Consider the following 26,423-nt stretch of genomic DNA (forward strand, 5'->3'; position numbering starts at 1 on the left):
TTGGATTTGAGAAATACATCACTCATACACATGAGTTATCTCTAGGTTGTGACTTGCAAGTGAGCTTAATGCTATTTGATGAAAAAACATATATATTCATGTAATAATATACACATATTATGATCATAATGGAATTTTGTAAAATTACAGTATAGAAAACTTTCAATCGAGATGACAGTTGACCGATAATTAGGAAAAATCAGGTTTTTGTTTTTATAAATACTGGAAATACGGGGTATATGTCAAAGCGACAAACATTCTTGAAAGGTTTATCAAATTTTCAACACTAGCAAAATCTTTATACAATTGTCAGGCTCTAAATATCCCTATCTTAAGAAACCACCATCAAAGGGTCCACAATGAACATCTTAAAATACCAAAGTATTAAATAAACTGATTTAAAATATCAGCAACATATTTTATTGTTATGCAACTCGTTGATGCGAAACATCAGTCAACTGTTTTCTCGATTTGAATTAGCTCAGTAATTGTAAATATAACACATATATCAATGAATATATTAAAATGTGAAAAATGATAATAAACAATGAACATTTATATGACAATGTTGATTGAACAATTTTCAATAGTTTCACACAGTCAGGATTTTCATATTTTATTCAAACACAAGACCTCGTACATCTTCTGGTATGCAGCCATTGTATATCATCACCTGAAAAAAGTATGCAGAAATTATGTGAAGACCATATCTCAAATACTTATAAAATTATATGTTGAACCAAACATGCTTACTGTAAGGGTTTTAAATAGAGTACTACTATTTTGAACATGACAACAAAGCAAAAAGTAAAATTACAAAAATACTAAACTCCGAAGAAAATTCAAAAGGGAAAGTCCCAAATCAAATGGCAAAATCAAAAGCTCAAACGCATCAAACGAATAGATAACAACTGTCATATTCTTGGCTTGGTGCAGGCATTTTGAAATGTAGAAAATGGTGGATTGAACCTGGTTTTATAGCGCCAAATCTCCCACTCGTACGACATTCGCATCAAGTTTATTATATTGATAATGATTGGTGAACAAAACACACAGACACAATAGGTATCAATGTCACACATAAAGGTAAAAAGTCAAACTAAGTAGGTCACATTCGTGAAAAGGGAACGGGATTGCAGTTTCGACAGAAGACGAATATAAAAGGTATTCAATAACAGTCAACCAACTCGTTATGGCGTCCGTAAAACTTACGAAGGGATAATTTCAACTTCCAAATGCTTCACAAATCCAACAGTTTGCGTGCCAGTCAAATAGTGGTTAAGTACGAAACGCATACAGTATGTTGATGTTGGGCGGACACAAAAGTTTGGTAATTGTAGATCCACAAACGTATATGAGATAAATAATTGGTAAACAGTTTGACTTACATCATCCATGTATCCAATAAATCCATCGTCTTGATCACAGCCACCAATAGATATAGCAGCATGTTTTGTCGGTATCACACCTGTAAAGGGACAGAGACGACTAGTTAATGGTTAATACTAAAATTGAAAAAAAGAAATGGGGAATGTGTCAAAGCGATAAAAACCCTACCATAGAGTAGACAGCCGAAGGCCACAAATGGGTCTTCAATGTAGCGAGAAACTCCCGCAAATAAACATGTTTAACGGTTATCAGGATAAAACATACACAAGCAAATCTTTTATAATTAAGAAATATTTTCTAAAGTTTTTCTAAATACTTGACAGATGCAGTTAAAGTACACATATCTTTTTGGATAAAATAATAATGATGTATAGAAATGCTCTGACTAGAATGAAAGAAAATGTCGAATTACCTTCCACATAAATCGTTTTTGAGACTTTGCCAAGAGCAGCTGAGAAACTGGCACCATCATATCGGAGAATAACTTCGTTCCACTGGTGTGGCTGCAATTAAAACAAAATTATTAACAAATGATGTTATATTTTGTTTAGACAATACACGTTTGTTTTAATAGAGTGTTTTTTGAAGAAGAAAACAGTGTCTAACTCTATCACTGCTTAAATGCTACTCTCTTCTATTCAATCTTTTCCTCTCTTTTTTAGTTGCCTACTCCATTCGTATTATTCTGACACAAAGAAGGGGCGAATGATACCCAAGGACTATTCAAACCCACAAATCAACAATATTATAAAAAAACACGATGGCAAAAAACAAAAGAACAGACAAGACAAATAGACAAAGTATAAAACTTTTTTTTTAACTAACGACTAAGCAACACAAACAAAAAAAACGGGGGTGATCTCAGGTGGTCATAAATGAACAGAATATACACAGGAAATTCATTAAGTTGCAACGGACAAGGTATGATAAGAGGCATTTTTGGCCCCCTCTCCAAATGACTTCATATTTAATCCATCATTAGTCTATGCATAGTTACTTAAAAAAATGTTGATATTTTTGTGTTTATGTGATCATTTGGTTGCCTAGCAACGGTTTTTATAAAACGAACTAAAATATCCATCTTTATTGCAATTTCCCAAGGAAAAGACTTTTGAATCTATTTAAATGAATGGTAAAGTGTTAACAAATACTTAAATATTTACTATTGTTGGGTATATCGTTTTAAAAAGTTCTTAAAAGTAATTTAGCAACTACAATGTTGCCTAGCCACCACATCAAAGTACTTTTTTATCCAATGTTAACCATAAAAAAAAATGCAAAAGTCAAATGTTTTCATACAACTCATATTAAGTCGACTCCTATATTGATATATTTAGTAACAATGTTTGCATGAAAAAACAACTTGATTTTGTATCTATATAATCTGTCTAATCAAGCCGAGTTTTCCTTAGCAACGCAAAGTTAGTTTTAAGTTAACAGTTCAAGAACATTTAAAAAGATGTTTAGAATTACTGAGTGTAATTTTTCAGCTTGAAACGTGAAACTAAAGGTTATTTATGAGTACCTTTAGTGCAGATGTGCAATTCTAATATAATTCTAAATTCAGCGTTTCCATGGTTACACATGGAACGTTTCCATGATATAATATCTTGCTTAGCAACCATCTCAAAATTGATCTACATGTTGATATTTTTCAACTGGGATCGTCAGGACAGGGGGCGATGACTTTGGGTTCTTTTATAGTTTTATTTTTAATCTAATACAGAAGATGAATATATCATGAAAAAATAGAATAATAACATATCTATCTTTCGGCAATTCGAAAAACTGATAGGAGTTTAAGTGGTTTTAGTAATTTTGTTCAATGCATGTATTTTAAGTAAGAAGGTGTGGTATGGTTGACAATAGGACAACTCTCCACTCAAAAGACCAAAATGACACAGAAATTAACAACCGTACGGCCTTCAACATGAGCAAAGCCCATACCCCATTGTCAGTTATAAAAGGCTCGGAATTAACAATGTTGGATGATTCAAGCGAGAAAACCAACGGCCTAATATATGAAAGAAAAAAAATAACCAAAAAACAAATATGTAACACATAAGCAAATAATAACCACTTAATAACAGTAACAAACTATAAAAATCAGTTAAAAAAAGGCTAAGATCAATAAAAATACAAATTTTGCAAATAAGTGGACGTGGCTGGGTACTTGTACATTCCAAAAACAAATAATCACTGAATCGTTTTGTTCCTCATTATCTAATAGGTACAAGATGTGCTTCACTTGAGTAAAGAAATGTCTTATCTCCATCCCTTGAGAAGATACACAAAATACAAGTTTGATATATATTGTCTAAAATTGGAATGGACTGGATAGGGAATGTGTCAAAAAGTCGTGAATTTATTTCTATTACAAAAATTAGTTATGTTCTCCTTTTATCGATTAACAATTAGCTTCTCCTTTTTTTTTATATAAGAGAAAAGATTCTAAAAAAGAAAAAGTGAAAAGAAATAAAATAAAATGAAATAGTCACAGAAAAGATAGTAATATTATAATATTTTAACTGAAACTTTTATCATGTTATAATGTCAGCTTTTAGCAAGTAACAGCTGATCAGCTTATATACAGAGAAGACGCACGTTTTAAAAAATTAAGCATGCATCTGTAATGTATCTTCGGATTTTTACAATCGAATTTTGTTGAGACTATTATATAGTGTCATATTTGACTTTGTATTTTTTTAAAGGTTTATAATATTTGCATACACTTAATTAAAGTTTCAAAATTATATCTAATCCTTGCAGTATTTCATTTTAATACATGTTATATATTTAACATTCCTATAGTGAATTTAATGAATGAAGAGTTTTGTTTCTTTAAAAATTATTTTAAAAAAAATTTCAAATAATTTTCTGTATAATCCATTGACAGGGGAGGTAATCTCGGTTCTAATTTTGTTTTCACGTGAAATCGATTTAAATTTCCAGTTGCCATTTACGTACTATGTACACGGATAAAAAGGGTTATAGTTTGTTAGGGGCTTTATTCATTTAGTGTTGTTGAATGTACAGTTTGCTGGTTGTTCTTTGACAACACTGCCACTGTCACTTAACAAATGATGCAAAATCACACGTTCCTTTACTTTGCCCGATTAATAAACCCCGTAATTATGAGGGTTTGGATGGGGTTAAATGATTAAAGAATAATGCCCTTAAAAAATGAAGATTAGAGAATAATGAGCCAAAAAATAGAAGATTAGAGAATAAAAGGGTTAATTTTTGGAAGATTAGAGAAAAAAGCGGTTAAATTTTTAAAGATTAGAGAAAAATGGGGTGAAAATTAAATGTTTACAGAATAACAGACCCCCCCCCCATCCATACCCTCAATTATGATTAAGAACGAAAAAGCATTTTATCTTCCCGGCTTGAAGTTTTGTAACCCAATCAAGATCACCTGAGCTAGGATAAGACGTTCGAGCAGATTCGGAAATGCAAGTTCGTTCCGGTCGTTGGTTCACAAATTATTGACGTTTCCGTGAAAACAAGGAATTTTCAGTGTAGAATTATTGAATTTTGAACATGAGCGGACGCGAGTACCACGAATATATTTAAAACAGTGAATTATTTCCTTACAACAAACCACACATTGAAATATCTTCGTGGTACTCGCATCCGCTCATAGTTAAAAATTGCTTAAACGGACGGGAAAACTTCGAATTTTCATAAAATTTACGTTTTTCATGAGAAAGAGAGAGGTATTCATTATTTTTTTCACACGGAATAAGAAAAGTTATATTGATTTTTTGTTAGATGAGACACTATTCTCTTTAGAAAAAGTCAAGTTTCTTGGATATTATGCATTATAATTTCACAACTAAAATAGGGGGCCAGTTGCAATAGCTTATCGTACCTTGTCCAAATTTGCGAAGAATTTCATTACGAATGTATGTGTAAGTTCTAAAATTATGGGATATGAAAAAATATATATATATTTATGGTACCTTGTAAAAAATTCTAATAAATGATTCAGGACTTTCAGATGTCTTCACAGTAAACACTATCTCTAAAACATCAGTTTCGAGTCTGATGTCAAATGCAGCCTTCCTCTTCCCAATACAATTTGATAACAATGTTTCAGAACGATGCGATCTTCCATGTGCGTAAAACTTCAAACGCAAGGCAAATTCAGGACCAAGTTCTACATTCGAAAAACGCCACAGTTTGAGGCTTCCACGTCCATTAAACATTGCTTGCTTTTTAATTGTCTGGAGGACATTAGATACACCAATAGATTGGCTGTGTCCGGATTTGTCCTCGAAAGCATCATTTGAGGATCCGCTAAAATCTAGACTAATGGCCGGCTGACATTGAAAAGGTTTATCTACAATAAAGAATGATTTTACTTTTTTTACTTTTATGATGAAGGCACGTGATAAAGATAACACTAAAAGACGTATTAATGTGCTTCTAATTAAAATAAAAATGTAATTGATTCAAATTATAAGCATGTAAATGATAATCAAGTTTTTCGCATTCGGAATGCACAGAATATCAGATAGAACGAATGTACTCATAATCTTAAATAAGGTTTGGAATTGTAAGTACTATTTAATTATATGCAATTATATTATATATATGTTTAAATGTAAAAGAAATGGTAATGTAAATGAAGATTACTTCATTGGTAATTAGTGTCTTTCGTATAAGGGTTAAATTTCACTATCGTTAAAAAACAAATTCAACATATTATGAATTTCATGCATCCGAATCACATTTCTGGATTCACTTTCTTCATGAATGTCCAAAGCCGAATATGTGAAACCAGGAATTTATAAGAACCGAAACCGTGGAAAAGCTAGATAACCATAAAGTATTTAAGTCTTAGTATGATTGTCCCAGACATCCCAGATGTCATTTCCTCCAGGAAGCGTGTCATGCGCTCTGAAATTATAATGTCATATGTTTAAAAGATCCATAATATTTGACATAAGACTCGAAGTCTTCAGATGAAAACGCTATATATTCAAAAAAAACAGAACCATCAGAATAGGATTTTTTTTAAATATATAATTACCTAAATGCGTTTGCTTCTTTTCGACTGGTTTATTACCAATATTGCTCCGAATACATGCACACATAGATTCTTCAAATCGTGTACCAGGGGCACAGGAACGAACCATCCCACCATCTGTATACTCAAACGGAGAGTCATAAACTTTTTTCAGCGGGCACACTAAAATTGTACAATAGTTTAGTTTTATTGGTTAACACACGTCGTTAAAAACCCGTTATTCATAAAACTAGGCAGATTCGGACTAAGACAGAAGATAAATTTGTTAGTTAACTAATCAGCGTGACAAAAATTAAACAAAATTTGGAGCAAACTATTGAAATGCAACTTTTCCATTTACAACAGAATGTGAGCTGTGTGTCTGCTCTTGTATGTTTTAAAAGATCCTTTTGTAACATAACTTGTTTGGTTCTGCAATTTTGATAATCAACTGGAATTAAAGCAAAATTGACTGTAACGAAATCTGGTATTCTCTTTACGTCAATCATGTTACGTCATGCGTTTTCTATACATTTTTTATATCCATGTGTCTTGTTCAAGTTTCTGATAACAGGGATCCTTCACATTCTTGATTATGCCTTTATTTGATATACTTAATCACTTTTTTAGGATAACGTATATAACTTTGTCGCTACTGTTGGATTTTTTAACTTATAGTTGTGATTATGCTTTAAAAATTCAAAACGTGTGTTGCTAGCTGTGAAATTTGTCACCTTCTGACACATATTATTTATAGATACGAAAAAAACATATAATGTTTACTGTAATTACATTTTCGTCAATGTGAATATCCGATAAATATAACCTTTCCCAAATTCAAAAATTAATTATGAAACATACCATTAAGAACTTCGGGGATTTTTGTAATGCAATCTGTTTTACAGTCTTTATTCGGAACACACGTGTTTCTCCCACCGCCATATGCATATCCATTCGGACAACATCGTGCATCTGAACGACGTCTCCGACATGTCCAGTAAGCACGACATTTACCGATATAAGGATGAGATCTGACACCTTGCGTCCTACAGGGATCTATAAATCAAAAGAGTATTTAAATACAGTGTATCTGAATAAGTACATGAGACAATTTGAAAAAGTCGGCAAAATACGAAAGAAATAAAAAAAAAACTGTTGATACATGAACATACTAAATACAATTAACATAAATAAATGGCTGTCTTGGGGGAAAAAAATGGGTATTATTCAGACTTCAACACTAGAATCTTGTTTGTTTATCAAGATTTGAAAAGGATGGTGCATCAATTAAAAAAACACCAAATATCTGCCACCAAGATCATATTTTCCAGAATAAACCTGATACGGTTCTAAATATGGGACATACACATGAGTATATTTCCGGGTTGGATCATTTTTTTTTCAGATCTCAACCCTCTCTTGTTTCCGATCGCAACCGAAAGAATAAAACAACGTATAAACAAGAACAGACCAGAAAAGCACTGGACTCTCTTAAAATAACGGTTTTTCTTTCATTATCCAACTTATTTTAAAATTTTCAATCGAGCATCACTGATGGGTCTTTTGTTGACCAAATGTGCGTTCATCGTACACACTTATAAACCTGATTTATATGTTGAGTTTTTTTAGTGCTAAAGTCTGAGAAGTTGTATTTTCTTATAAAATTTTACTATGAATTTAGTCCCTTTGTATGATTTTATGGTTACTTTTGCAAGCTGCAGCTGTAATTCAATGTAAATATAACGGAATTTGAAGGACTGTCATTAAAGTGAGAGGGTTATCGCTATAGAACCAGGTTTAATACCCCATTGTCTACATTTGAAAATGCCTGTACCAAGTCAGGAATATGACAGTTCTTGTCCATTCGTTTTTTATGCGTTTTGTTATTTGATTTTGCCATGTGATTATTGACTTTCCGAATTGATTTTCCTCTAAGTTCAGTATTTTTGTGATTTTACTTTTCACTAATTCAAATCAGTCTCCATAGAATTTTTTAATAATTGAAAATCTTATAAGTAAAAAAAAATAATGTACCTATTTCACACTCTGCTCTGGATGGTTGTGTGCATGCTAGCTTACTCTGACTCCAGAACAGACCAAATGAACACTCTTTTTCTGTGGCTCTTAGTTTGTGTCCTTGTTTATAACACACAATAAATCGGTTGCAGTTGGATGGTTCTCTCAAATAACAGAAATCACTTACGTACGTACAGTTGTCACAAGTTTCTGAAGAGGAAAATAAATACAATGTACAATGGAACAAACCGTCTCATATATAGATATAGGAAGATGTGGTGTGAGTGCCAATGATACAACTCTCCATCCAAGAAACAATTTGAAAAGTAAACCATTATAGGTTAAATACGGCCTTCAAAACGGAGCCTTGGCTCACACCGAACAACAAGCTATAAAGGGCCCCAAAATTACTAGTGTAAAACCATTCAAACGGGAAAACCAACGGTCTAATCTATATAAACAAAATCATAGTTCACAAATATGACAATTGCATTTATTTGGTAATTTTAGATAAATATATTAACATTTTTTTAAATTTTTTTTGTATATTCAATCAGGCACAGAGGACGAAACTCACATTGCAAAATCATATTACTGACATTGAGTTTCAGTCTCTTAATCTAAACTATTATAAAACATATCAATCGTAGTTTGCAACATCGCCATGATGGATGTTTTGATATATAAAAAAATTAAACAAAATTAATGTGTTAATACGTAATATTTTTTTTGTTTTTGATAGCGTTGCTTTTCGCAAAAGTCAAAATTAATACATGTAGCTTTACTTAATTTCGGAACAGTGAAAATCATACTGTTACGTTAGTTACGTGTTTATTATAAACATAACTTACCAGAAGCATTTGAGAGTTCTCTTGTGTAAGATGGGTTTATTTCTGGTGAAGAATTTCCAATAACAGAGACTTTGGATTTTGTATCAGACTCCGTAGATGCTGAGGCTTTTGTCAAATTGTTGGTGGTTGTTTCCTTCGATTTTAATTGTTTTGGAGAAATAAACTTCTTTTCTGGAAGTGCTTTACTCAACGTTTCCGGTGGAGCCACTGTTGTTAGTTTTCGTGGCGGTGGTGGCGGTGGTGTATACGTGACCTTAAACACAGTTGAATCTGCCGTTCGTAAAATGATCGGCGGTGGATCATCATTTTTATTCCATATTTTCTTATTCTTCTGAATATTTGCTTGCACCTTAATATCTGAGTTGTGAACTTTCCCATGTAATATAAAATCTTTTATGTGATGTTTAGTTAGAGGTACAGTTTGTTGTGAACTATAACTATTTTTCTGAAAATGAATGTCAATGTTCTGCTTTAAATGACTTGGATAGTTCACATCTGAATATTTATTAAGAGCATTCAGTCTATTGAGTTTGCTCATGCGCAGATCGTTAAGCGAATATCTTTTATTCATTGGAATATAAGAATACACTTTTTCTTCTACATACATCTTTCTTCCTGCCATTCTTTCGTGTATTTTTTCAGATTGTTCTTGTTTTGGAACTGCAGTTTTAAACGCAATGTCCATGGGGAGATTTCGCTTATTCGTCCGTTTACGACGTAAAAAGTGGTTCTGAATAAAAGGAACTCCTGGTATATAACCTGCATGTGGTATGCCGACTCCAGCACTTTGTGTTTTCATATTATTATTCCGATTAGTATTCTGATGGGTTTGAGTTTTCTGTACACCTGGTGTAAAAAAAGTTAAAGAATCAACCGACTTAGGCCGTGTTCTAACCTGTTCAATCGTATTTATCATTTTTCTGACCGCACTATTACTCAATTGTCTCTGGTCAATTGAATTTAGTGTTGTCTGCGGTTTTATTTTTGTTGACGGCTGATTTGAGTTAATTTTCCACATTGACTGGTAATATGGCGAGTTTCGATTAAATAATGCTGAATATTTGGCTTGACTTGCAATATCCGTTTCATCCTGTTTTGATTTCAACAAGCCCGTTTCCTTAGGCATAGTCAAAGGTTTGTCCTTCGAAATGTGTTTTGTTTTCTGTTTGAAACCTGGTGGTGGTGGCGGTAGTTCAGGGGATAATTCGGGGCTCTGTAAAGGTTCTTCTGAAAATTGTCGGAAACCTTTCCTTCTGTTCTCTTCTAATACATTTAATGATGGTGGTAAATTGTCTCTTTCTCTCTCTACTAATTCTGTTCTACGTCTCGGTGGTGGTGGCGGTATATCAGTCTCCATATTCATGTCTTCTTCATTTTTCTGATCCTGACGTTGTTGAGTGTTGTTTGGGAAAGTCTGGGGTTTTTGCCTTTCATTTTCATCTAAACGAGAAATGATTTGATTTTCATTCAAATTAGAAATGTCTGCAGGTCTTTGTTGTTGTCTATCAGTTACAAACGATTCTTGTTGTTCAGATAGTATTTGCACTGGCCGAGATTGCTGCTGTGTACTCGTTGTAACCTCTAATGAGGGAGTTGTATTGAGGGGCGTGGTTCCTGTCAATGTATGTTCGATACCTATTGCCTTTTTACCTATATTGAGAGCTGGATCCGGTGTTAGTGTTATAATCTCAACTTCAGTTGTACTGGTACCCACAGATAGTACTGGATCCGGTGTTAATGTTGTAATCTCAACTTCAGTTGTACTGGTACCCACAGATAGTACTGGATCCGGTGTTAATGTTGTAATCTCAACTTCAGTTCTACTGGTACCCACAGATAGTACTGGATCCGGTGTTAATGTTGTAATCTGAACTTCAGTTGTACTGGTACCCACAGATAGTACTGGATCCGGTGTTAATGTTGTAATCTCAACTTCAGTTGTACTGGTACCCACAAATAGTACTGGATCTGGTGTTAATGTTGTTATCTCAACTTCAGTTGTACTGGTACCCAGTGATTGTTCAACATCAGATGGTAATTGGTCAAAAACTGATTGAGTTCGATTTGCATCGTTTTGTGTAGTTTTTGGTGAAGGTTGGCTTTCTGATTGTGAACCTGCACCAAAATCCTCAATCGTTTTCAAAATCTCCAACAGCTCGTTATCTTCTACTGATAATAAAGAAGGTTTCAGTTGCTGATCAGTTGCATTACCCAAAATAAGTGATTCATTTAGCTGGCCCGCAGAATGTAACTGATCCAACATGGAAGTCATTCTGTTCGTATCAGTGATAGTTTGAATTTCAGTTGGCATTTCATTCTCATTCTCAGTTGTAGTTTTTACTTTTTCATTGTCTTTTAAAAACTGTGTCAGGTTTAAATCTGACAATTGATGAAGTCCAGTAACAGATTCTTCTATATGTTTCTCAATTTTCAGTTCAACAGCGTCAGAAGCATTTTGGATCTGTAACGATGTTTGATCTAGTGTTTCTGATTCTATAGGTAGTGAACCGTTTTCGATTATATCCTGATCCAAACTTGAAGTACCAATAATTTTCCTCCTGTCGGGCGCACTTTTAATATCTGCTGATATCTGATTTTCTGGAATCATATGTTCTAAGACTTGTGGCATTAGTTTCTGATCAACCGAAACATTAAGTTGACCTTCAATGGACACTTTTTCCGATAACGAAGATATATTCAATGGTTTAATTTCAGCTGTCGTTTCACTCTCGGTAATATTTTGTTCTAGCGTTTCCATCAAGGTTAGATTTTCTGATATATGCAGAAAAGGCTGCAATGTATCTAAAGATAGTTGTTTTCTGTAATCCATACTGCTGTTTAGTTGCTGTTCAGTTTTGAATTGATTGGTTTGTGGTAATTCTATTTCTTCGTTCATTGTATTTTTAATTGTTTCTGATATTTTATCTATTTCTGAAATTGGTTCTGTTTTATCAACAATGCTACCTGATGTAAACTCTGTCGTTTCATTTGGTTTAAACTCTGCAGGGCTACTTGCAATAAAATCCGAAGTGTTTCTTGATTTAAACTCTGTATTATCATTTGCTTCAAAATCTGTATTGCTTCTTGCTTCAAACTCTGCAGTAATATTTGTTGAAAACTCTGATTCGGTATCTTTATTAAGGGACGGCATATGATCTAGTAATGAAGTTGTTGGCATATTTTCATTTGGAGGGTTAATCTGGTCAGTCATATTTTGTTTTTCATCTAATAATAACTCCGAAACTGTCGTCGCATTCGTTTGCATATATTCATCGTCACTTATATTTGTTAACTGTTGATTCTCAGATTTAAAATGATCTGTTGTATAAGACGTTTGGTTATCCTCGACAGTTTTCTCAGATTCTAATGCTGTGTTCTGTTTTATTTGTAATGTTTCAGGATTGAGTGATGGTGCCGTTTGTTTTTCGATGGTATCTGAAAACATTTGGTCAGACTTTGCTTCGATTATTTGTTTATCAATTTCCGATATTTGTTGGTCCGTAGCAAATGGCTGCTCTGAAGCTGCAGCATTTAATTGTCGACCTCTTGGTTGTAACACTTCCGGTGGTGATGTGGTTATCACATCCGGTAGACTCTGAACCGGTTGGGATCGGCTTTTATCTTGTTTAAATATCATCGTTGGTGGTCTACTAAAATGGGGTGGTGGAGGAGGCGGTTCTTCGTCTAACTGATTTAAAGGTTGTTTGATATCAAGAGACGTCAGTTTTCGGTCCATTGAAACTGTTTCTAAAAGAGGTTGAGATGGTTGAGATTCAAGGTCGGATGTAGTTTCAGCAATTTTGAATGGCTTAGAATTTCCAGGTAACTCTACTTCTGGCTGTACCGGTAATTGCAAATCAGCCGACTGCTGACTTTTAACTTGTGTAAAATCTTCTGTTGTAATTGGAGCTGTCAAATCTGAACCTAAAGATTTACTCTCAGGAATAGACACAATTTCCTTCTTTCCAAAAGCAAAACTCCTCGGAGGTGGAGGAGGCAATTCTGGGTCAAAAATTGGCTGTATTATTTGTTTCATTGTAGTGAAACTCTGTTTAGGTCTTGGTGTAGCTTCAACGATATCAGGTTTACTATCTATCCATGATTGTGGAATTCTTCCTGCCCGTGGTTGAAAATCTTTATTCAGAGTGAATTCAGGTGTCTCTTTGATAATTTTCATATCCTGATTCTGATTTGATAACATTTCGTCGGACGGATAAGGTGGAGGTTGTTGCACTGGTTCAGGTGGTTCATTCGGACAGTCTTTACATAAAGTCGATGTTTCGTGTGTTAGTTCACTTCGTGACGGTATATCTTCAGTTGTTAGCGTACCTCGTGACGTCATATCTTCAGTTTTTAGCGTACTTCGTGATGTCATATATTCAGCTGTTAGCTGTTTCGTCTCTACGATAACATCATCTGTGTTAGTTTCATTGTCATTTATACTTGAATTTGAAATTTCACTTCCAATCACAGTCAAGTTTCTACTCAATGTTAAATTGGATTCTAGTTCGTTGATAGAATTTGATTCATTTAAAAATGTTTTATTATTGACTAATAATGATGAAATATTTACATCAGAAAATGTGTCTAACGATGATTCTTCTAATGAAAATGGATTTGCTTTTTCTGAGGTAGTTGAATTTACTGTGTCTGAAATTATATAAAGTTTATAAATAAAATGAGATACAATAATTCACAAAAAAACTGAACTCCAAGGAAAATTCAAAAATGGAAAGTCCATTATCATATGGCAAAATCGAAAGCTCAAACACATCAAATGAATGTATAACAATTGACATATTCCTGACTTTCTTATGTATACAATTGTGGATTAAACCTGAAACATAACACTAGCTAATGACTTTTTAGCATTCAATTGCAAATAAGCCGATTTATTTATCTAGGGCAATATATTTTGGTATAAACAATCTGTAATATGTCTTTTTCTTCGCTATTGCGTACTAACGGACCTCATCTTAATTCGAATTGGGCGCAATATATGGAATATCACATATATAGTAAGAACATCTTAATTACAGTACCAATTGCTTATTCGGCTTATTTTATAGAAAGGTCATATCATTAATTAGTATTCCTCGGCATTGTTTTGCTGCTAATATCTGACAGACCACCGCCTTTATATGAGAAATTACACAATGGAAGAACGTGTAAGAATGCAACATCATTCTACTAGGAAATTGTTAACCTTTAAAACAAACCTGGAATATATTTTCATCCTATTTAATCTGTTGCATCTCAAAAGTGGTGTTTTCTGTTTATGTATCTATATTTTAAGATCCCGTTCTTAATCCTTTCCCTATTTTGCATTTTTTGTATATCTGTTGATAATTGTAGCAATTTGATAAATATATTGTAAGTTTGAAGTTTAATCGAAGATCATTTAACAAACGTCAATTCTTATAAAAGACATCTTTAATAACCTTGATATATTTTTATTTGTATGCACATTTTTTTGTAGAGATATAAGTTGCATGTATATGTAGTCACAAAAAATCGTGAATAGGTGTGAACTATTTTATAGTATGATGGATGATAGTCGAAACATCGTTCGACATGATTGAAAACTATCAAATAAAGATCGAATGAGTTGGATCAAAGCATCTACTTGTCACACAACGGCCTTTTACAATTACCAAATTTAATATCGCATAGCAAGCTATAAAATACCCCATATTGACAGATGTTAAATAACTAAATAACTCGCCTTATTTGTGTACAAAAAATAGGCGAAAATCAAATATGATATACAGCATCACCATACAAAACTGAACTATCTCGCCTGACTTGGGACATAAAAAAACAGAATTGGGCTGGATTAAGCATGTTGGCGGTAGCCCAACCCTCTCCTTACTTGGGGCAATGGTGTAACAGCACAACAGGAAAAATAAACTTCAAAAGTCTACCACTGCTACTAATACAATTCAATCTGTAGTTTTAGAGGAACCACTACAAAACAGAGGTTGAAAACAGATCCAACATTCGTGGATTTCCATTCATACATTAAAAATCTACACATTTGGAGACAGTACAACCAGGAGTAGCCACACATTAAGACAAACGACACTTAAGAACGACAAGAGAATAGACACAACACTAGAATATGTAGTGGAGGCCGAAGCTTTAAATAAAGTTTAAAAAAAGAATATTATCAAGCCCTGGACCCAGCCACATCTGAACTAGACAGCAAGACTGATGTCCAATCTAGACAGCAGAACTAATGTCCGTAGTTTAAAATACTTTTTGGTATCATTCCTGTTTGAAATGCGCTGAAGTCAAGAACTCTCAATACAGAGTCCGATTCGTAACCGGAGGAAAAAAATAAGAAACAACTCATTGAAAAAGTTTCCTGTGATGATAGTTGGATTTTTTTAAAAGATAAATGCAAGTTCAACATTCCTGTGGTAATTAGTGTCAAATAATCCAGAAGACATGTCAGAGAAGACACATCTAGTGCTCAGGTGTGTTACATTAACTAATTAGTAATCAGCAAAGTAAATAAATATGTGCTAATTACTCGGTGTATGTGGTACATGTCTTCTAACGCAATGTTTTGAAATTCTGTGTCACGACCCGAAAAATAATTATAAGAGAGACTGTTATTTTTTTACATTCTGTAGTGATTTTACCCGATATTTGTGTTTATAAATGGTGGTATACTACCTTTTCAACAAATCCAAATCATTTACCAAAACATAGAAAAGAAATATAAGAAGATACCAAAGGAAATCAATATCAAAAGAGGAAAGACAACACAACGAACAATAAAGATGTTCCGGCAACAAATCCATTAAACATTGCACACAAACAAATAAATTGTATCGTAACGAAAATTATCAAAACGCATGGATCATCTACGGTACTATAAAGTTTCTATTATACAGACGTGCTACTCATGAAAATTTGAACTAAGATGAATCACGACTGAGGAAAGTTGGGCGTTTGTCAAGCTACTACACATAAATAATTGGTATGTGACGTAGTTGTACCTTAACCTTCAACTGAGTCGCTTATTAAATCTTTAAATCTTTGATAAGATATTGTACCAGATGAACCTTCTTGACAGATGCAACCCTCTTTTAAATTATAACTAATACTGTAATGTTTTTCTGACTTTTCGAAATAACCGCAAATAGATGGTGCACACTTTAAAATATTAGTCTTTCCTTTAAAAATCAACGACGCGAGTACCTATTCCATGTATTCGTTAATATTCATTTTATCCTTCGCTTGTGTATTTTTTCAACATTTTACCCTTGAATCATACAATCTCTGTATTTCAATTTTGACAAAGTGATTCAAATACATGTTACAGGCGGATTAAAGAGGTCATGAGGCCCCCTCCCCTTTTTCCGGTAAAAAGTGTGTTAATGATTTAGAGGATCACTGTAGCAAGACTAAATAAAGGCAGCAGTAGTATACCGATGTTCGAAATTCATAAATTAATTGAGAAAAAAACCAATCCGGGTCACAAACTAAAACCAAGGGAACACATCAAATAAAAGAGGAGAACCATGACACAACAGACACACAATATTAAAGTGTAACACACACAGAAACAACCAATAATATAAGAATGTCCATTTTTCTGTCTTGTGGGTCCACTCTTTTGGCATTCAGTCCCCCTCCTATGAACATTTCTTGATCAGCCACTGCATATCATAGCTTTTTCGATTAGCCTAACTGTTTTCGAAACTGATTTAACAACATATATTAAAATAACTGAGAGACCTGCCATGATTCCGCCTCTTTTACAATATAAATTACGTTTTAACTTACAAGCATTGGTCCGCAGCATTATATTGTGTTATTTTTTAATTTTGTAATAATGTCTAGGAAATTATTGGACTGGGTTTTGTAGGTATGGAATGTTTTCGTAAAATGTTTCACTTTTTAATTTGCAATGATTTTTGACGAAACATTTCATCATTTTGAATTTAATATAAAACTTATTCAAATAACAAATTACTTTTTAGATTAACTCCATTTGTGAAGCTTATCGTAGTTGGTGGAAATGTTTTGGAACGATATTATTTGATTGTGTTGTGACACAAATATACTTGGCACGCTATTTCTCTAATTGTTGTGCTATTTTCACATTTCCTGACCGGTGTGAGAAAAATATTTCTCCTCACTAGTGAAAAATCTGTTCTCGACAAATAATTGAACTCTTAACATTTAATCTTTAATTATTAAATAAAACTCGGCAAGCCTCGTGCTTTCAATATTAAAATTTAACTGTCTCGAGTTGATAAATATCGTAATGCACTGTTTGCATTTGTGGAATCTGTATATCTTACATTGAAGTGATTATGTTAAGCAAAATAAGTAAAAAATGAGTTTTTCGTGATGTTTTATGAATCCATTAGTCAGGTTTATGATGAATTGTGTATTCATATTCGTGTTTTAATTCTGAAATATGTGATTCGGAAATTTGAATTTACAAATTAATGAAGACATTTTAATTGTTAATAAAATAAGTTAAACAATTTAAAAAATGAACCAAACAAATATAAAAAAAAAAAAGAAGATGTGGTATGATTGCCAATGAGACAACTATCCACAAAAGACCAAAATGACACAGACATTAACACCTATAAGTCACCGTACGGCCTTCAACAATGAGCAAATACATGCCGCATATAGTCAGTTATAAAAGGCCCCGATAAGACAATGTAAAACAATTCAAACGAGAAAACTAACGGCCTTATTTATTTAAAAAAATAAAAGAAAAAAACAAATATGTAACACATAAACAAACGACAACCACTGAATTACAGGCTCCTGACTTTGGACAGGCACATACATAAATAATGTGGCGCATATTTCCATATTTCTCATCTCACAGTGTGTACAAATATGACTATTTCTTACTGTTTTTTCGACGTTATTTCACATCACGTTTTTGTTCTGACAAAATCAGGCTTTTTTTTTTGCACGTTGCACATTGGTTTGAAGGGGTTTTTGTTGCTCTATCTTACGTTTTATATGCAGTGTTTTGGACCCTTTGTTTGTGTCTTGGACCCTTTGTTTGTGTTTTGGACCCTTTGTGTTTTGGACCCTTTGTTTGTCTTTTTGTATTTTCCATATGGCCATGGTTGTATCTCCAGCTATTTGCTGTTGAATGGCACTTGGTACCTTCTCCTACTTGTTTGTCATTTTTCTTATCCCGGAAAAATCAGTCAAGATAAAGAAATGTTTCAATTATTGTGCATTAAATTTGGTCTGCTACAGTTCTCGTCACTGTTTATATTACATATTTTGTCTTTTGTCCATAGATATACGAGTTTTTAATATCGGTATACTACTTTTGACTTTATTTATACACAACAGACATCTGCAGCGAGATAAATCGTTAGAGTGGAAAGATATCTATAATGTGACATATGGTTCTTCTATAATTAAAATGAGTTGTTGTTAATCTGTCATTATGAATATGATACATGCCCAAGGGAATAAGCTGGTGAACACAAATATAGCAGTTTAACGCACTTATAGTAGAGAAAAAAATGACAAAGGCCTTTGAGCGTTAGTTGCATTATCTCAATAAAGGAGAACTGAAAAGTGAATGAAAATAGGGAATGTGTCAAAGAGGCAACAACCCGACCAAAGAACAGAAAACAGCCGAAGGCCACCAATGGATCCTCATTACAGTCAGAAAAATCCTAACCCAGAGGCGTGCTTCAGCCCCTACACAAAGTGTGTACTAGTTCAGTGATTACTGACGTCATACTAAAACTCGAAATGTATAAACGAACTAAAATAAAAAATCATACATTGCTAATAAAAACCAGAGGTTCCTGACATGGGACAGGCGCAATAATGCGACGGGGGTAAACATGTTTTTTGAGACATCAACCTTCCTCTAGACCACTAGCCAATGTAGAAAAACCAACACACAGCAGTACGCACAGTAAAACTCAGTTCAAAAGAAGTCAGAGTCCGATGTCAGAATAGATAAAAAAAAAAAAAAAGAAACTTAAACAAAATGGCAATAATACACAAATTAACAGAGAACTACTAGCAGCTACTGCTACGTCATCTTCAGACCTCTACTAAACTGACTGAAACATTAAAATGCTGCTTAATGGCGAGTTAAGCTTACCTTCTTTATCAAATTTTAATTTACGGATGAAGGAGAAGTCGTTAAAACTAGCAACCTTCGACAGGACAACTATCAATCCCTGCAAATAAAAATCGAACAATTCGCAACCTCAGTGGTGACGATGAAAGACTTAGACCACTTGGCCATCTAGTGCTTTCCCAACCCAAGCTCACGAACAGAAAGTTTGTATATCGCTGTTTTAATGACGTTACAGTAGGCTAGCATAGTAAACAATAAATGTAAAATTCAGAAAACCCTATCACTGAACTAGTATATATTTGTTTAGGGGCCAGCTGAAGGACGCCTCCGGGTGCGAGAATTTCTCGTTGTAATGAAGACCTGTTGGTGACCTTCTGCTGTTGTCTGCTCTATGGTCGGATTGTTTTCTCTTTGGCACGTTTCCCATTTCCATTCTCAATTTTATATCTTATTTCAAAATTCAGAAAAGCCTAGTATACGTGTGATAATATGTGACTGTCATACTGTTTGTTGTGTGTTGTATGTTAATATCTTACATATAACTCACCTGGTGTTACGGCTTCGGTTATAGAAATAAGTAATATGTTGAAAATAAATAAAGTCACACAATTATTATATGTACACATGTTCCACTTCATTTTCACTATAGTTAACATTACAACATGAAATAAAATATAAAATGTTTAAAACAGTTCTCCATGTCCAATCGTTCAATTTACATCATTCACAAATAAGCACTTCTTCAAAAATTGTTAAAATTTCAATGGTTTTGTTTAAGTGTAACTATCTTGTCATGTACAAGTTAAAAAAATATAAATTATGGGACATATAGTTCACCCGCGCCCATTTAAGAGATTTATCATTTGTTTAATTTTTTGAATAATTAATTACTAACTGTTGTGTAAAATACATGAAATTTTAATGTCCCTTGGTTCGTGTGTCCAGATTTTTGTTATAAATGAGATTATTATTAAAAGTAGATATTAATGACGAACTTTTTCTATTACTAATAACACTTTTTAATTTTAACATATTCGAAATAATTTTATGCAGATTCTTTTGTTAATTTGTTAAGAATGATATTTTTTTTTACTGTTTAGTTTTTGTTTTATTTCTTTTATTCAAGGCTGCTATCTATCAGCTGCATTAGTCGACTTCCGTTCATGTCATATTACCATATTAAAGTCAGATGTAAATTTAAGTAGTTGTATGACTACCTGTTTTATTATTAATTTTAACTTCTAGATACCTTATATGAAATATAAGATATTTTCTAACATTTAAATATACCTTAATATGAAGAACAGTATATGAGATATTTTAAAAACTATTATATAAGATATCTTAATATGAAGAACAGAATATAAGATTTTTTATAAACTATTAGATAAGATATCAAAATATAAAGAACAAAATATTAGATAGTTTATAAACTATTATATAAGATATCATAATATAAAGAACAGTATATGAGCTATTTTATAAACTATTATTTAAAGTATCTTATAACATTTATTAAATATTTTGAAGTTGGAATGAATATTAAAACATCTCGCCATAAAATTGTGTACAATAAGCAATAATATAGTTGAACATTCAATTTGTCTCTATTTATTATAAAACTTAATAAAGCACCAAGATACAAATTAATTGTCACTTGACAAAGAACACACAACCAAATCAAAACACGAAAAAGAGTTTTCAAAAATATTGAAACCGAAAGCTAATTTGACCTTTAAGGGATCCTGAGTCATTCAAACTTCTAAAAGGGATAAATAAAGGCAACAGTAGTATACTGATGTTCGAAATTCATGAATCGATTGAGAAAAAAAACAAATCCGTGTTAAAAACTAAAACTGAGGAGAAAACGCATCAAATATAAAAGGAAAACTGCGACACAACAGAAACACAACATTAAAATGTAACACACAAAGAAAAAAATGATGGGCTGAACCTGGTTTTGTGGCATGCAAGACCTCCTGCTTTAATGGCAATGTTAAATATAACATTTAAATGACAACATTACATGACAAGATTACAATACAAATAAATGGAAGACAATATAGGACAGAGAAACACATGAATAACAGCTAACAAAAGGTAACAGATAAGCAGTTCCATGAAATATGTTCATAATATATGAATAAAAGAGAAGTGGTCCCCTTGGTATGCAACTTCAAGACATCCAACTCAAAACAAAACAAAACCAGAAAATGTTAATATTGACATTAGGAACAAAATGATTTCTGAACGTTTAATTGGAATAGGACATGGGAAGTGGAATAAGATGAATACAACGATTTTCACAAAACAATGTATGTAATATGTGATCAGTAATGTAGCCATTTGATTATAAGAGGAACAAAAATTAAGAACTTATTTTTTTTTAGAGATTCTCAAATATTTTAATACTGAAATCTTATTCTGTAATAAGGTTAAAAAATCTTTTGTATTTATGTTTATTTTATAAATCCATGTTCAGAGAGTACGCTGTTTTCTGTATGTAGTTGATAATGTATCAAAACATACAATTTTTTGTTAGTTTACACATATATATTAGCATAATTATGTAACATGTTGATTTATCCACAACTATTCAACTTTCGACAAAAAACACAGAGAAGTAACAAATGACAAAACTGTGTGATTGATGTTACGTTATGTACACATTAAGATCACAGACAACACACAGTAAAACATTGATAACAATATAAAACTATTTGACAAAAAAAACTACCATTCAAATTTAAATAAAAGGTTCAATACATTAAATATCATTAATGGACGATGTGTGTATTGTTCAGTGTCTGGATCAAGATAGGACGGATGGAGCGAAGTTATAACGAACTTATATCCATCTTTAGATAAGTCATGATGGAAACAGCTGCGCACATTTAAGGCGTGATCGTATGTTTTTGCTCGCACTGTTACAAAGTGCTTATGAATTAATTGGTTCCGCTGTTCCGTTCTCTTGTACTGGCGTTCATAGTCTTGAAACGTCACGTCTTCTTCGATAACTATTTCCATAAGAACTAATCCAGGCGGAATTTTCCCCTTTTCCAGATGTACTTGACATGCTATGGCTATCATATGTTCCTTTATTTTATAATAATCTTCTATATTTCTTCTCACTGATTCCCACATAACAAAGTCGGGAAACAAACTTTTGTAAAGTTTCATTCGTTTTTCTAGCTGACCGATCCCGAAAAACATGGCTTCTTTCATCACTTCCGGTGCAACGTCAGTGGGTGGTAAACAGCGTTCATCCCGAAGGAAATTTAGAAGATGACGAAAATGTGTTCCATCGCGGTCTATGAAGTAATTGCCATCTTTATCCTTCTGAATAGGATATCGTCCACTGAACATGGCTCCGAGCATAGTGTCTGGGTATTTCCGTATAGTAGCCAGTCTCGTTGTGAATATAAATCCTCCAACATTTAAGTTTATAATATGCGGAAACTGTAATAAGAAAGACAGATTAACAACTTTATTTAATGTAAAAAAGTTGTCTAGTGCAATTATACAGCATGTGAATTACATGTCAACTGTAGTATATTAACTGGGACACATTATATAGAATAATAATACATGGCAAAAATAGTTTACCGATATCGAAACTCATTATTCCATTTTGAATATACAAACAAAGTGAGAAACTGATGGATTCGCATAAAATATATAAAAAAATGTCCACCGGGTAAGAGTCTAATTGAATGCATCAATTGTCATGCGAATCAAAAACATAAATGTCACAATAGGGGTTATGATGCAGTCGTTTACATTTCAGCTGTTAACTTAAGATTATTTTTAAAGAGAACGCGAAAACATTACTTCCTTACGTGAGACAAACAAAAATTAGAGTTCGAACTATTTTAAATTCTACTTATACATTCCCATCTAATGTTTTAAAGGGACTCAAGAGACGAGAATCGTCGTTGAAGATCGCCAAAAGACTGTTTGAATAATAAACAAAAAACAAAAAACCATTGTCCTACGAACGGACAATTCAATATCTTACCAAAGTAAAGTTGTATACTTTACCCAATAATAATATTATACTAGTCCTAGTGTTGACAAAGTATTGATTTCAAACTAGACAATTACATAATATTGTTTCCCTCCTATAACAATTACCCCCCCCCCCCCCCAAAAAAAAAATCAAAAAAAATCACACATATACATACACACATACATCTCCTGTTTCCAATGTAAAACCCTACCTGAAGTAAAGGGTTGTGATATTGTGATACATTTTCCTGTGTCATGTTTGTCATAAACGGAATGAATATTTCTTGAGAATTCTTCAATACATCAAAAGTCATCGATGCAAAGAAATTGATAGCTTTTCAAATGTTCACAATGGACCACGTCATGGCTTAAGCTGCAACGGAGTTTTCAAGTACAAGTAATGCTAAATTGCTAATATGAAAACGACAATGTGCGCATTAATTATTTATTACTCCTTGTATTATCAACCATTTATGTTTTAGGTTTTCATTAAAAAAGTGAAAGGTTGAATGTGTTTCATTTCTTGGTTTTTAAATCGATATATATATATATACATAATTTTTTTCTATACTTTGCTATATTGTACCGCAACAAACAAAGTATCGTCTTGATGTGATATCAAATATATATACGCAGCATACATATTTCAAACGGGAATTAGTTTTTATATATTAAACATTAAATGAGCACGTTATCGATCTATCGTTTATGTATAAATAATAAAGTTTCCCCCTATTATAGCATTACAATACTTACACCGACCTGGTCTTCCATAATATAATTACCTCCCTTTGTACTTGATGGTGTTCATACAAAAATATAAAAGATTTTATTTTATTATCTAGATTCTGTTTGGTGACGTTTATAATCGGGCGATCTGCTATATAGTACACCAAACGTATACTTTAAATGCACACTGGATAAACTATGGTTAGTTGGAGCCTATTAATATTTGATTGTACTTACAACACAGTGATAAGCAATGAATCAAATCGCAAAATTTTATCTAAATATCGTATTTGTGCTAATACATTTAAACATGCCTCACAAATTATCTTCCTCTTTACAAAATGCATGAGATTATTCCACTAGTCGAGATTAAAAAGGGGTGATTGGGTTCCTATAACGCTAAATGGATGGAATGCTAATTTGTCTGTCCCAAGTCAGGAAACTCGCCAGTCTGTCGTCTTCCGTAAACTTTTACAAACATCTTGTCCTTTGAAACTACTGGGTCTATTAAACCAAACTTGGCAACAACTTGTTTGCAAATGTGTCTGATGGGCCGGCTGCTGACTAACATAACCAACATGGCTAAATATAGAACAATCATTTTGGGCAATAGGTTTAAAAACCGCAATAGATAGAAAAAAAATCTGACCGCTGCTGAAATGTTCAGAATGATGAGATTTCCTACTGTTAATTGACATAGAAACTTTAATATTTACCGATAAACCTAAAAACTATGATAGATAGTTAAAATCTTTAAATAGCAAGCATTGTCAGCAAAATAAGTCAGAAGATGTCAGAAGTCGTCGGTTGTGTCATTTCCTTTTTTGCCTTTTTTGCATATTATCTTGAAAACTATAACAGATAACTAATTTGTTTAGAAAGTTTAGAAAGGAAAATTGATCAGTAAATTAAAATCTAAAAATAAGTTAATGAGAGTTATTCCATTTTTATTATGAATTTTAAAAGTGGTTATTGTTGAAGATACAGATGAGCGACACAGACGAGCGATTCAGGCGAGCGACACAGGCTATCTCATCAAATCCTTTAGTTTAGACTGGGTAGATTTAGAACTGAACATATAATTTACAACTTTATCAGATGCAGGACACTTCAGAACTGATGTTATTGCATAGATATCTGTCTATTTTTGATCCCCTTTTAAATGTCGGTAGTTCATATATTCATTGGGTTGTTGTCTCCTTGCAATGATACCTCAAAATATTTCGTTAATACGAGTGAGGTATGTTGTACTCCACACTGTCGTATTCTTAACTTTCGTTCTTTATGCTGATCTTTGAGTAAGTTGCAAAATATTTATACATGTAATAAAATTGAAAATGGAAATGGGAAATGTGTCAAAGAGACAACAACCCGACCATAAAACAGACAACAGCAGAAGGTCACCAATAGTTCTTCAATGTAGCGAGAAACTCCCGCATGTATACGTTTAACAAAAAAATATCCATTTAAAAAATGATATTAATGCGTATATGCATATCTATTTATATATATTTCAATAGTTTAACATTTCCAATTTAATTTTAAATACATCTGATAAACCTTTTTAAAATCTATTTACCCTTCACGGTGTAGGATAATTTAATCAAATGGGTCTTATCATTGCATCGTCAATATAAAATGATTGATTAAATAGTCCTATTTACTACAATAAAAATTCTAATAGAAATAATTCATTTAACCTATATAAGAAATAAACATTTTACTGTAACGTCTACACTAGGAGATGGGTGTGTGTCATTTTTTTAAATTTTTATGTAGGTATTGAAAAATCAAAAAATGTAGGCTATAGACTGAATTTTGATAACTTAAAGTTATCCAAAAGTGGTACATGTAATACATTCTGAAAAATATTGCTGTTTATTTTATAAACTATTATGATAAATGGATAATGTATAGCATTGTTTAAGCTCATATATTTACGAAACTCAAAAATGAGCTCACGGTGATAATTTTCAGATGTATACTGACCGACCTTAGAAACGCAACACTTGATTATTCTTTTTAATTCCCGTTTTCAAATATGCATTTTCTTGTAAACAAACTTATGAACAGAAAGTTCTTCAATTACCCTAATTGTTTAAAAAACAATGCGGCCAGTTTGAAAATTTAATTGGTTACGTCATTTTCAATGTTCAAATATTGTGGTATACATGCACTGAAACCCTGGGTTTCCCTTATCAATGAACGTGTCACTGTTAAAAGCAACGACTACTTGTAACAAACGCCAAATTTTCAGAAAGGTCAAGCAATTCTGTTTGGCACATTTTGGTTTCTGTTTTGCACCTTCTGATTT

The 26,423-nt window shown here is 32.6% G+C and overlaps 2 protein-coding genes across 2 annotated transcripts; both read right to left on the reverse strand.

Moving 5' to 3' along the window:
• Positions 1-585: 585 nt before the first annotated feature.
• LOC134727451 (uncharacterized) lies at positions 586-20,568 on the reverse strand. The gene is made up of 9 exons (XM_063591833.1): positions 19,920-20,568; positions 9,271-13,920; positions 8,438-8,629; positions 7,265-7,459; positions 6,428-6,586; positions 5,355-5,734; positions 1,802-1,892; positions 1,389-1,468; positions 586-673 (listed from the first exon to the last, which is right to left on the reverse strand). The coding sequence occupies exons 1-9, from the start codon at positions 20,026-20,028 to the stop codon at positions 617-619; spliced, it is 5,913 nt and encodes a 1,970-aa protein (XP_063447903.1). The 5' UTR covers positions 20,029-20,568; the 3' UTR covers positions 586-616.
• Positions 20,569-21,875: 1,307 nt separating this feature from the next.
• On the reverse strand, positions 21,876-22,871 carry LOC134681733 (BTB/POZ domain-containing protein KCTD7-like). Its single transcript, XM_063541368.1, has one exon. The coding sequence runs from the start codon at positions 22,748-22,750 to the stop codon at positions 22,106-22,108; it is 645 nt and encodes a 214-aa protein (XP_063397438.1). The 5' UTR covers positions 22,751-22,871; the 3' UTR covers positions 21,876-22,105.
• Positions 22,872-26,423: the final 3,552 nt, after the last annotated feature.

The sequence above is a fragment of the Mytilus trossulus genome, chromosome 8 (genome assembly GCF_036588685.1).
Source record: "Mytilus trossulus isolate FHL-02 chromosome 8, PNRI_Mtr1.1.1.hap1, whole genome shotgun sequence".
In the NCBI taxonomy this organism is placed as follows: Eukaryota; Metazoa; Mollusca; class Bivalvia; order Mytilida; family Mytilidae; genus Mytilus; species Mytilus trossulus.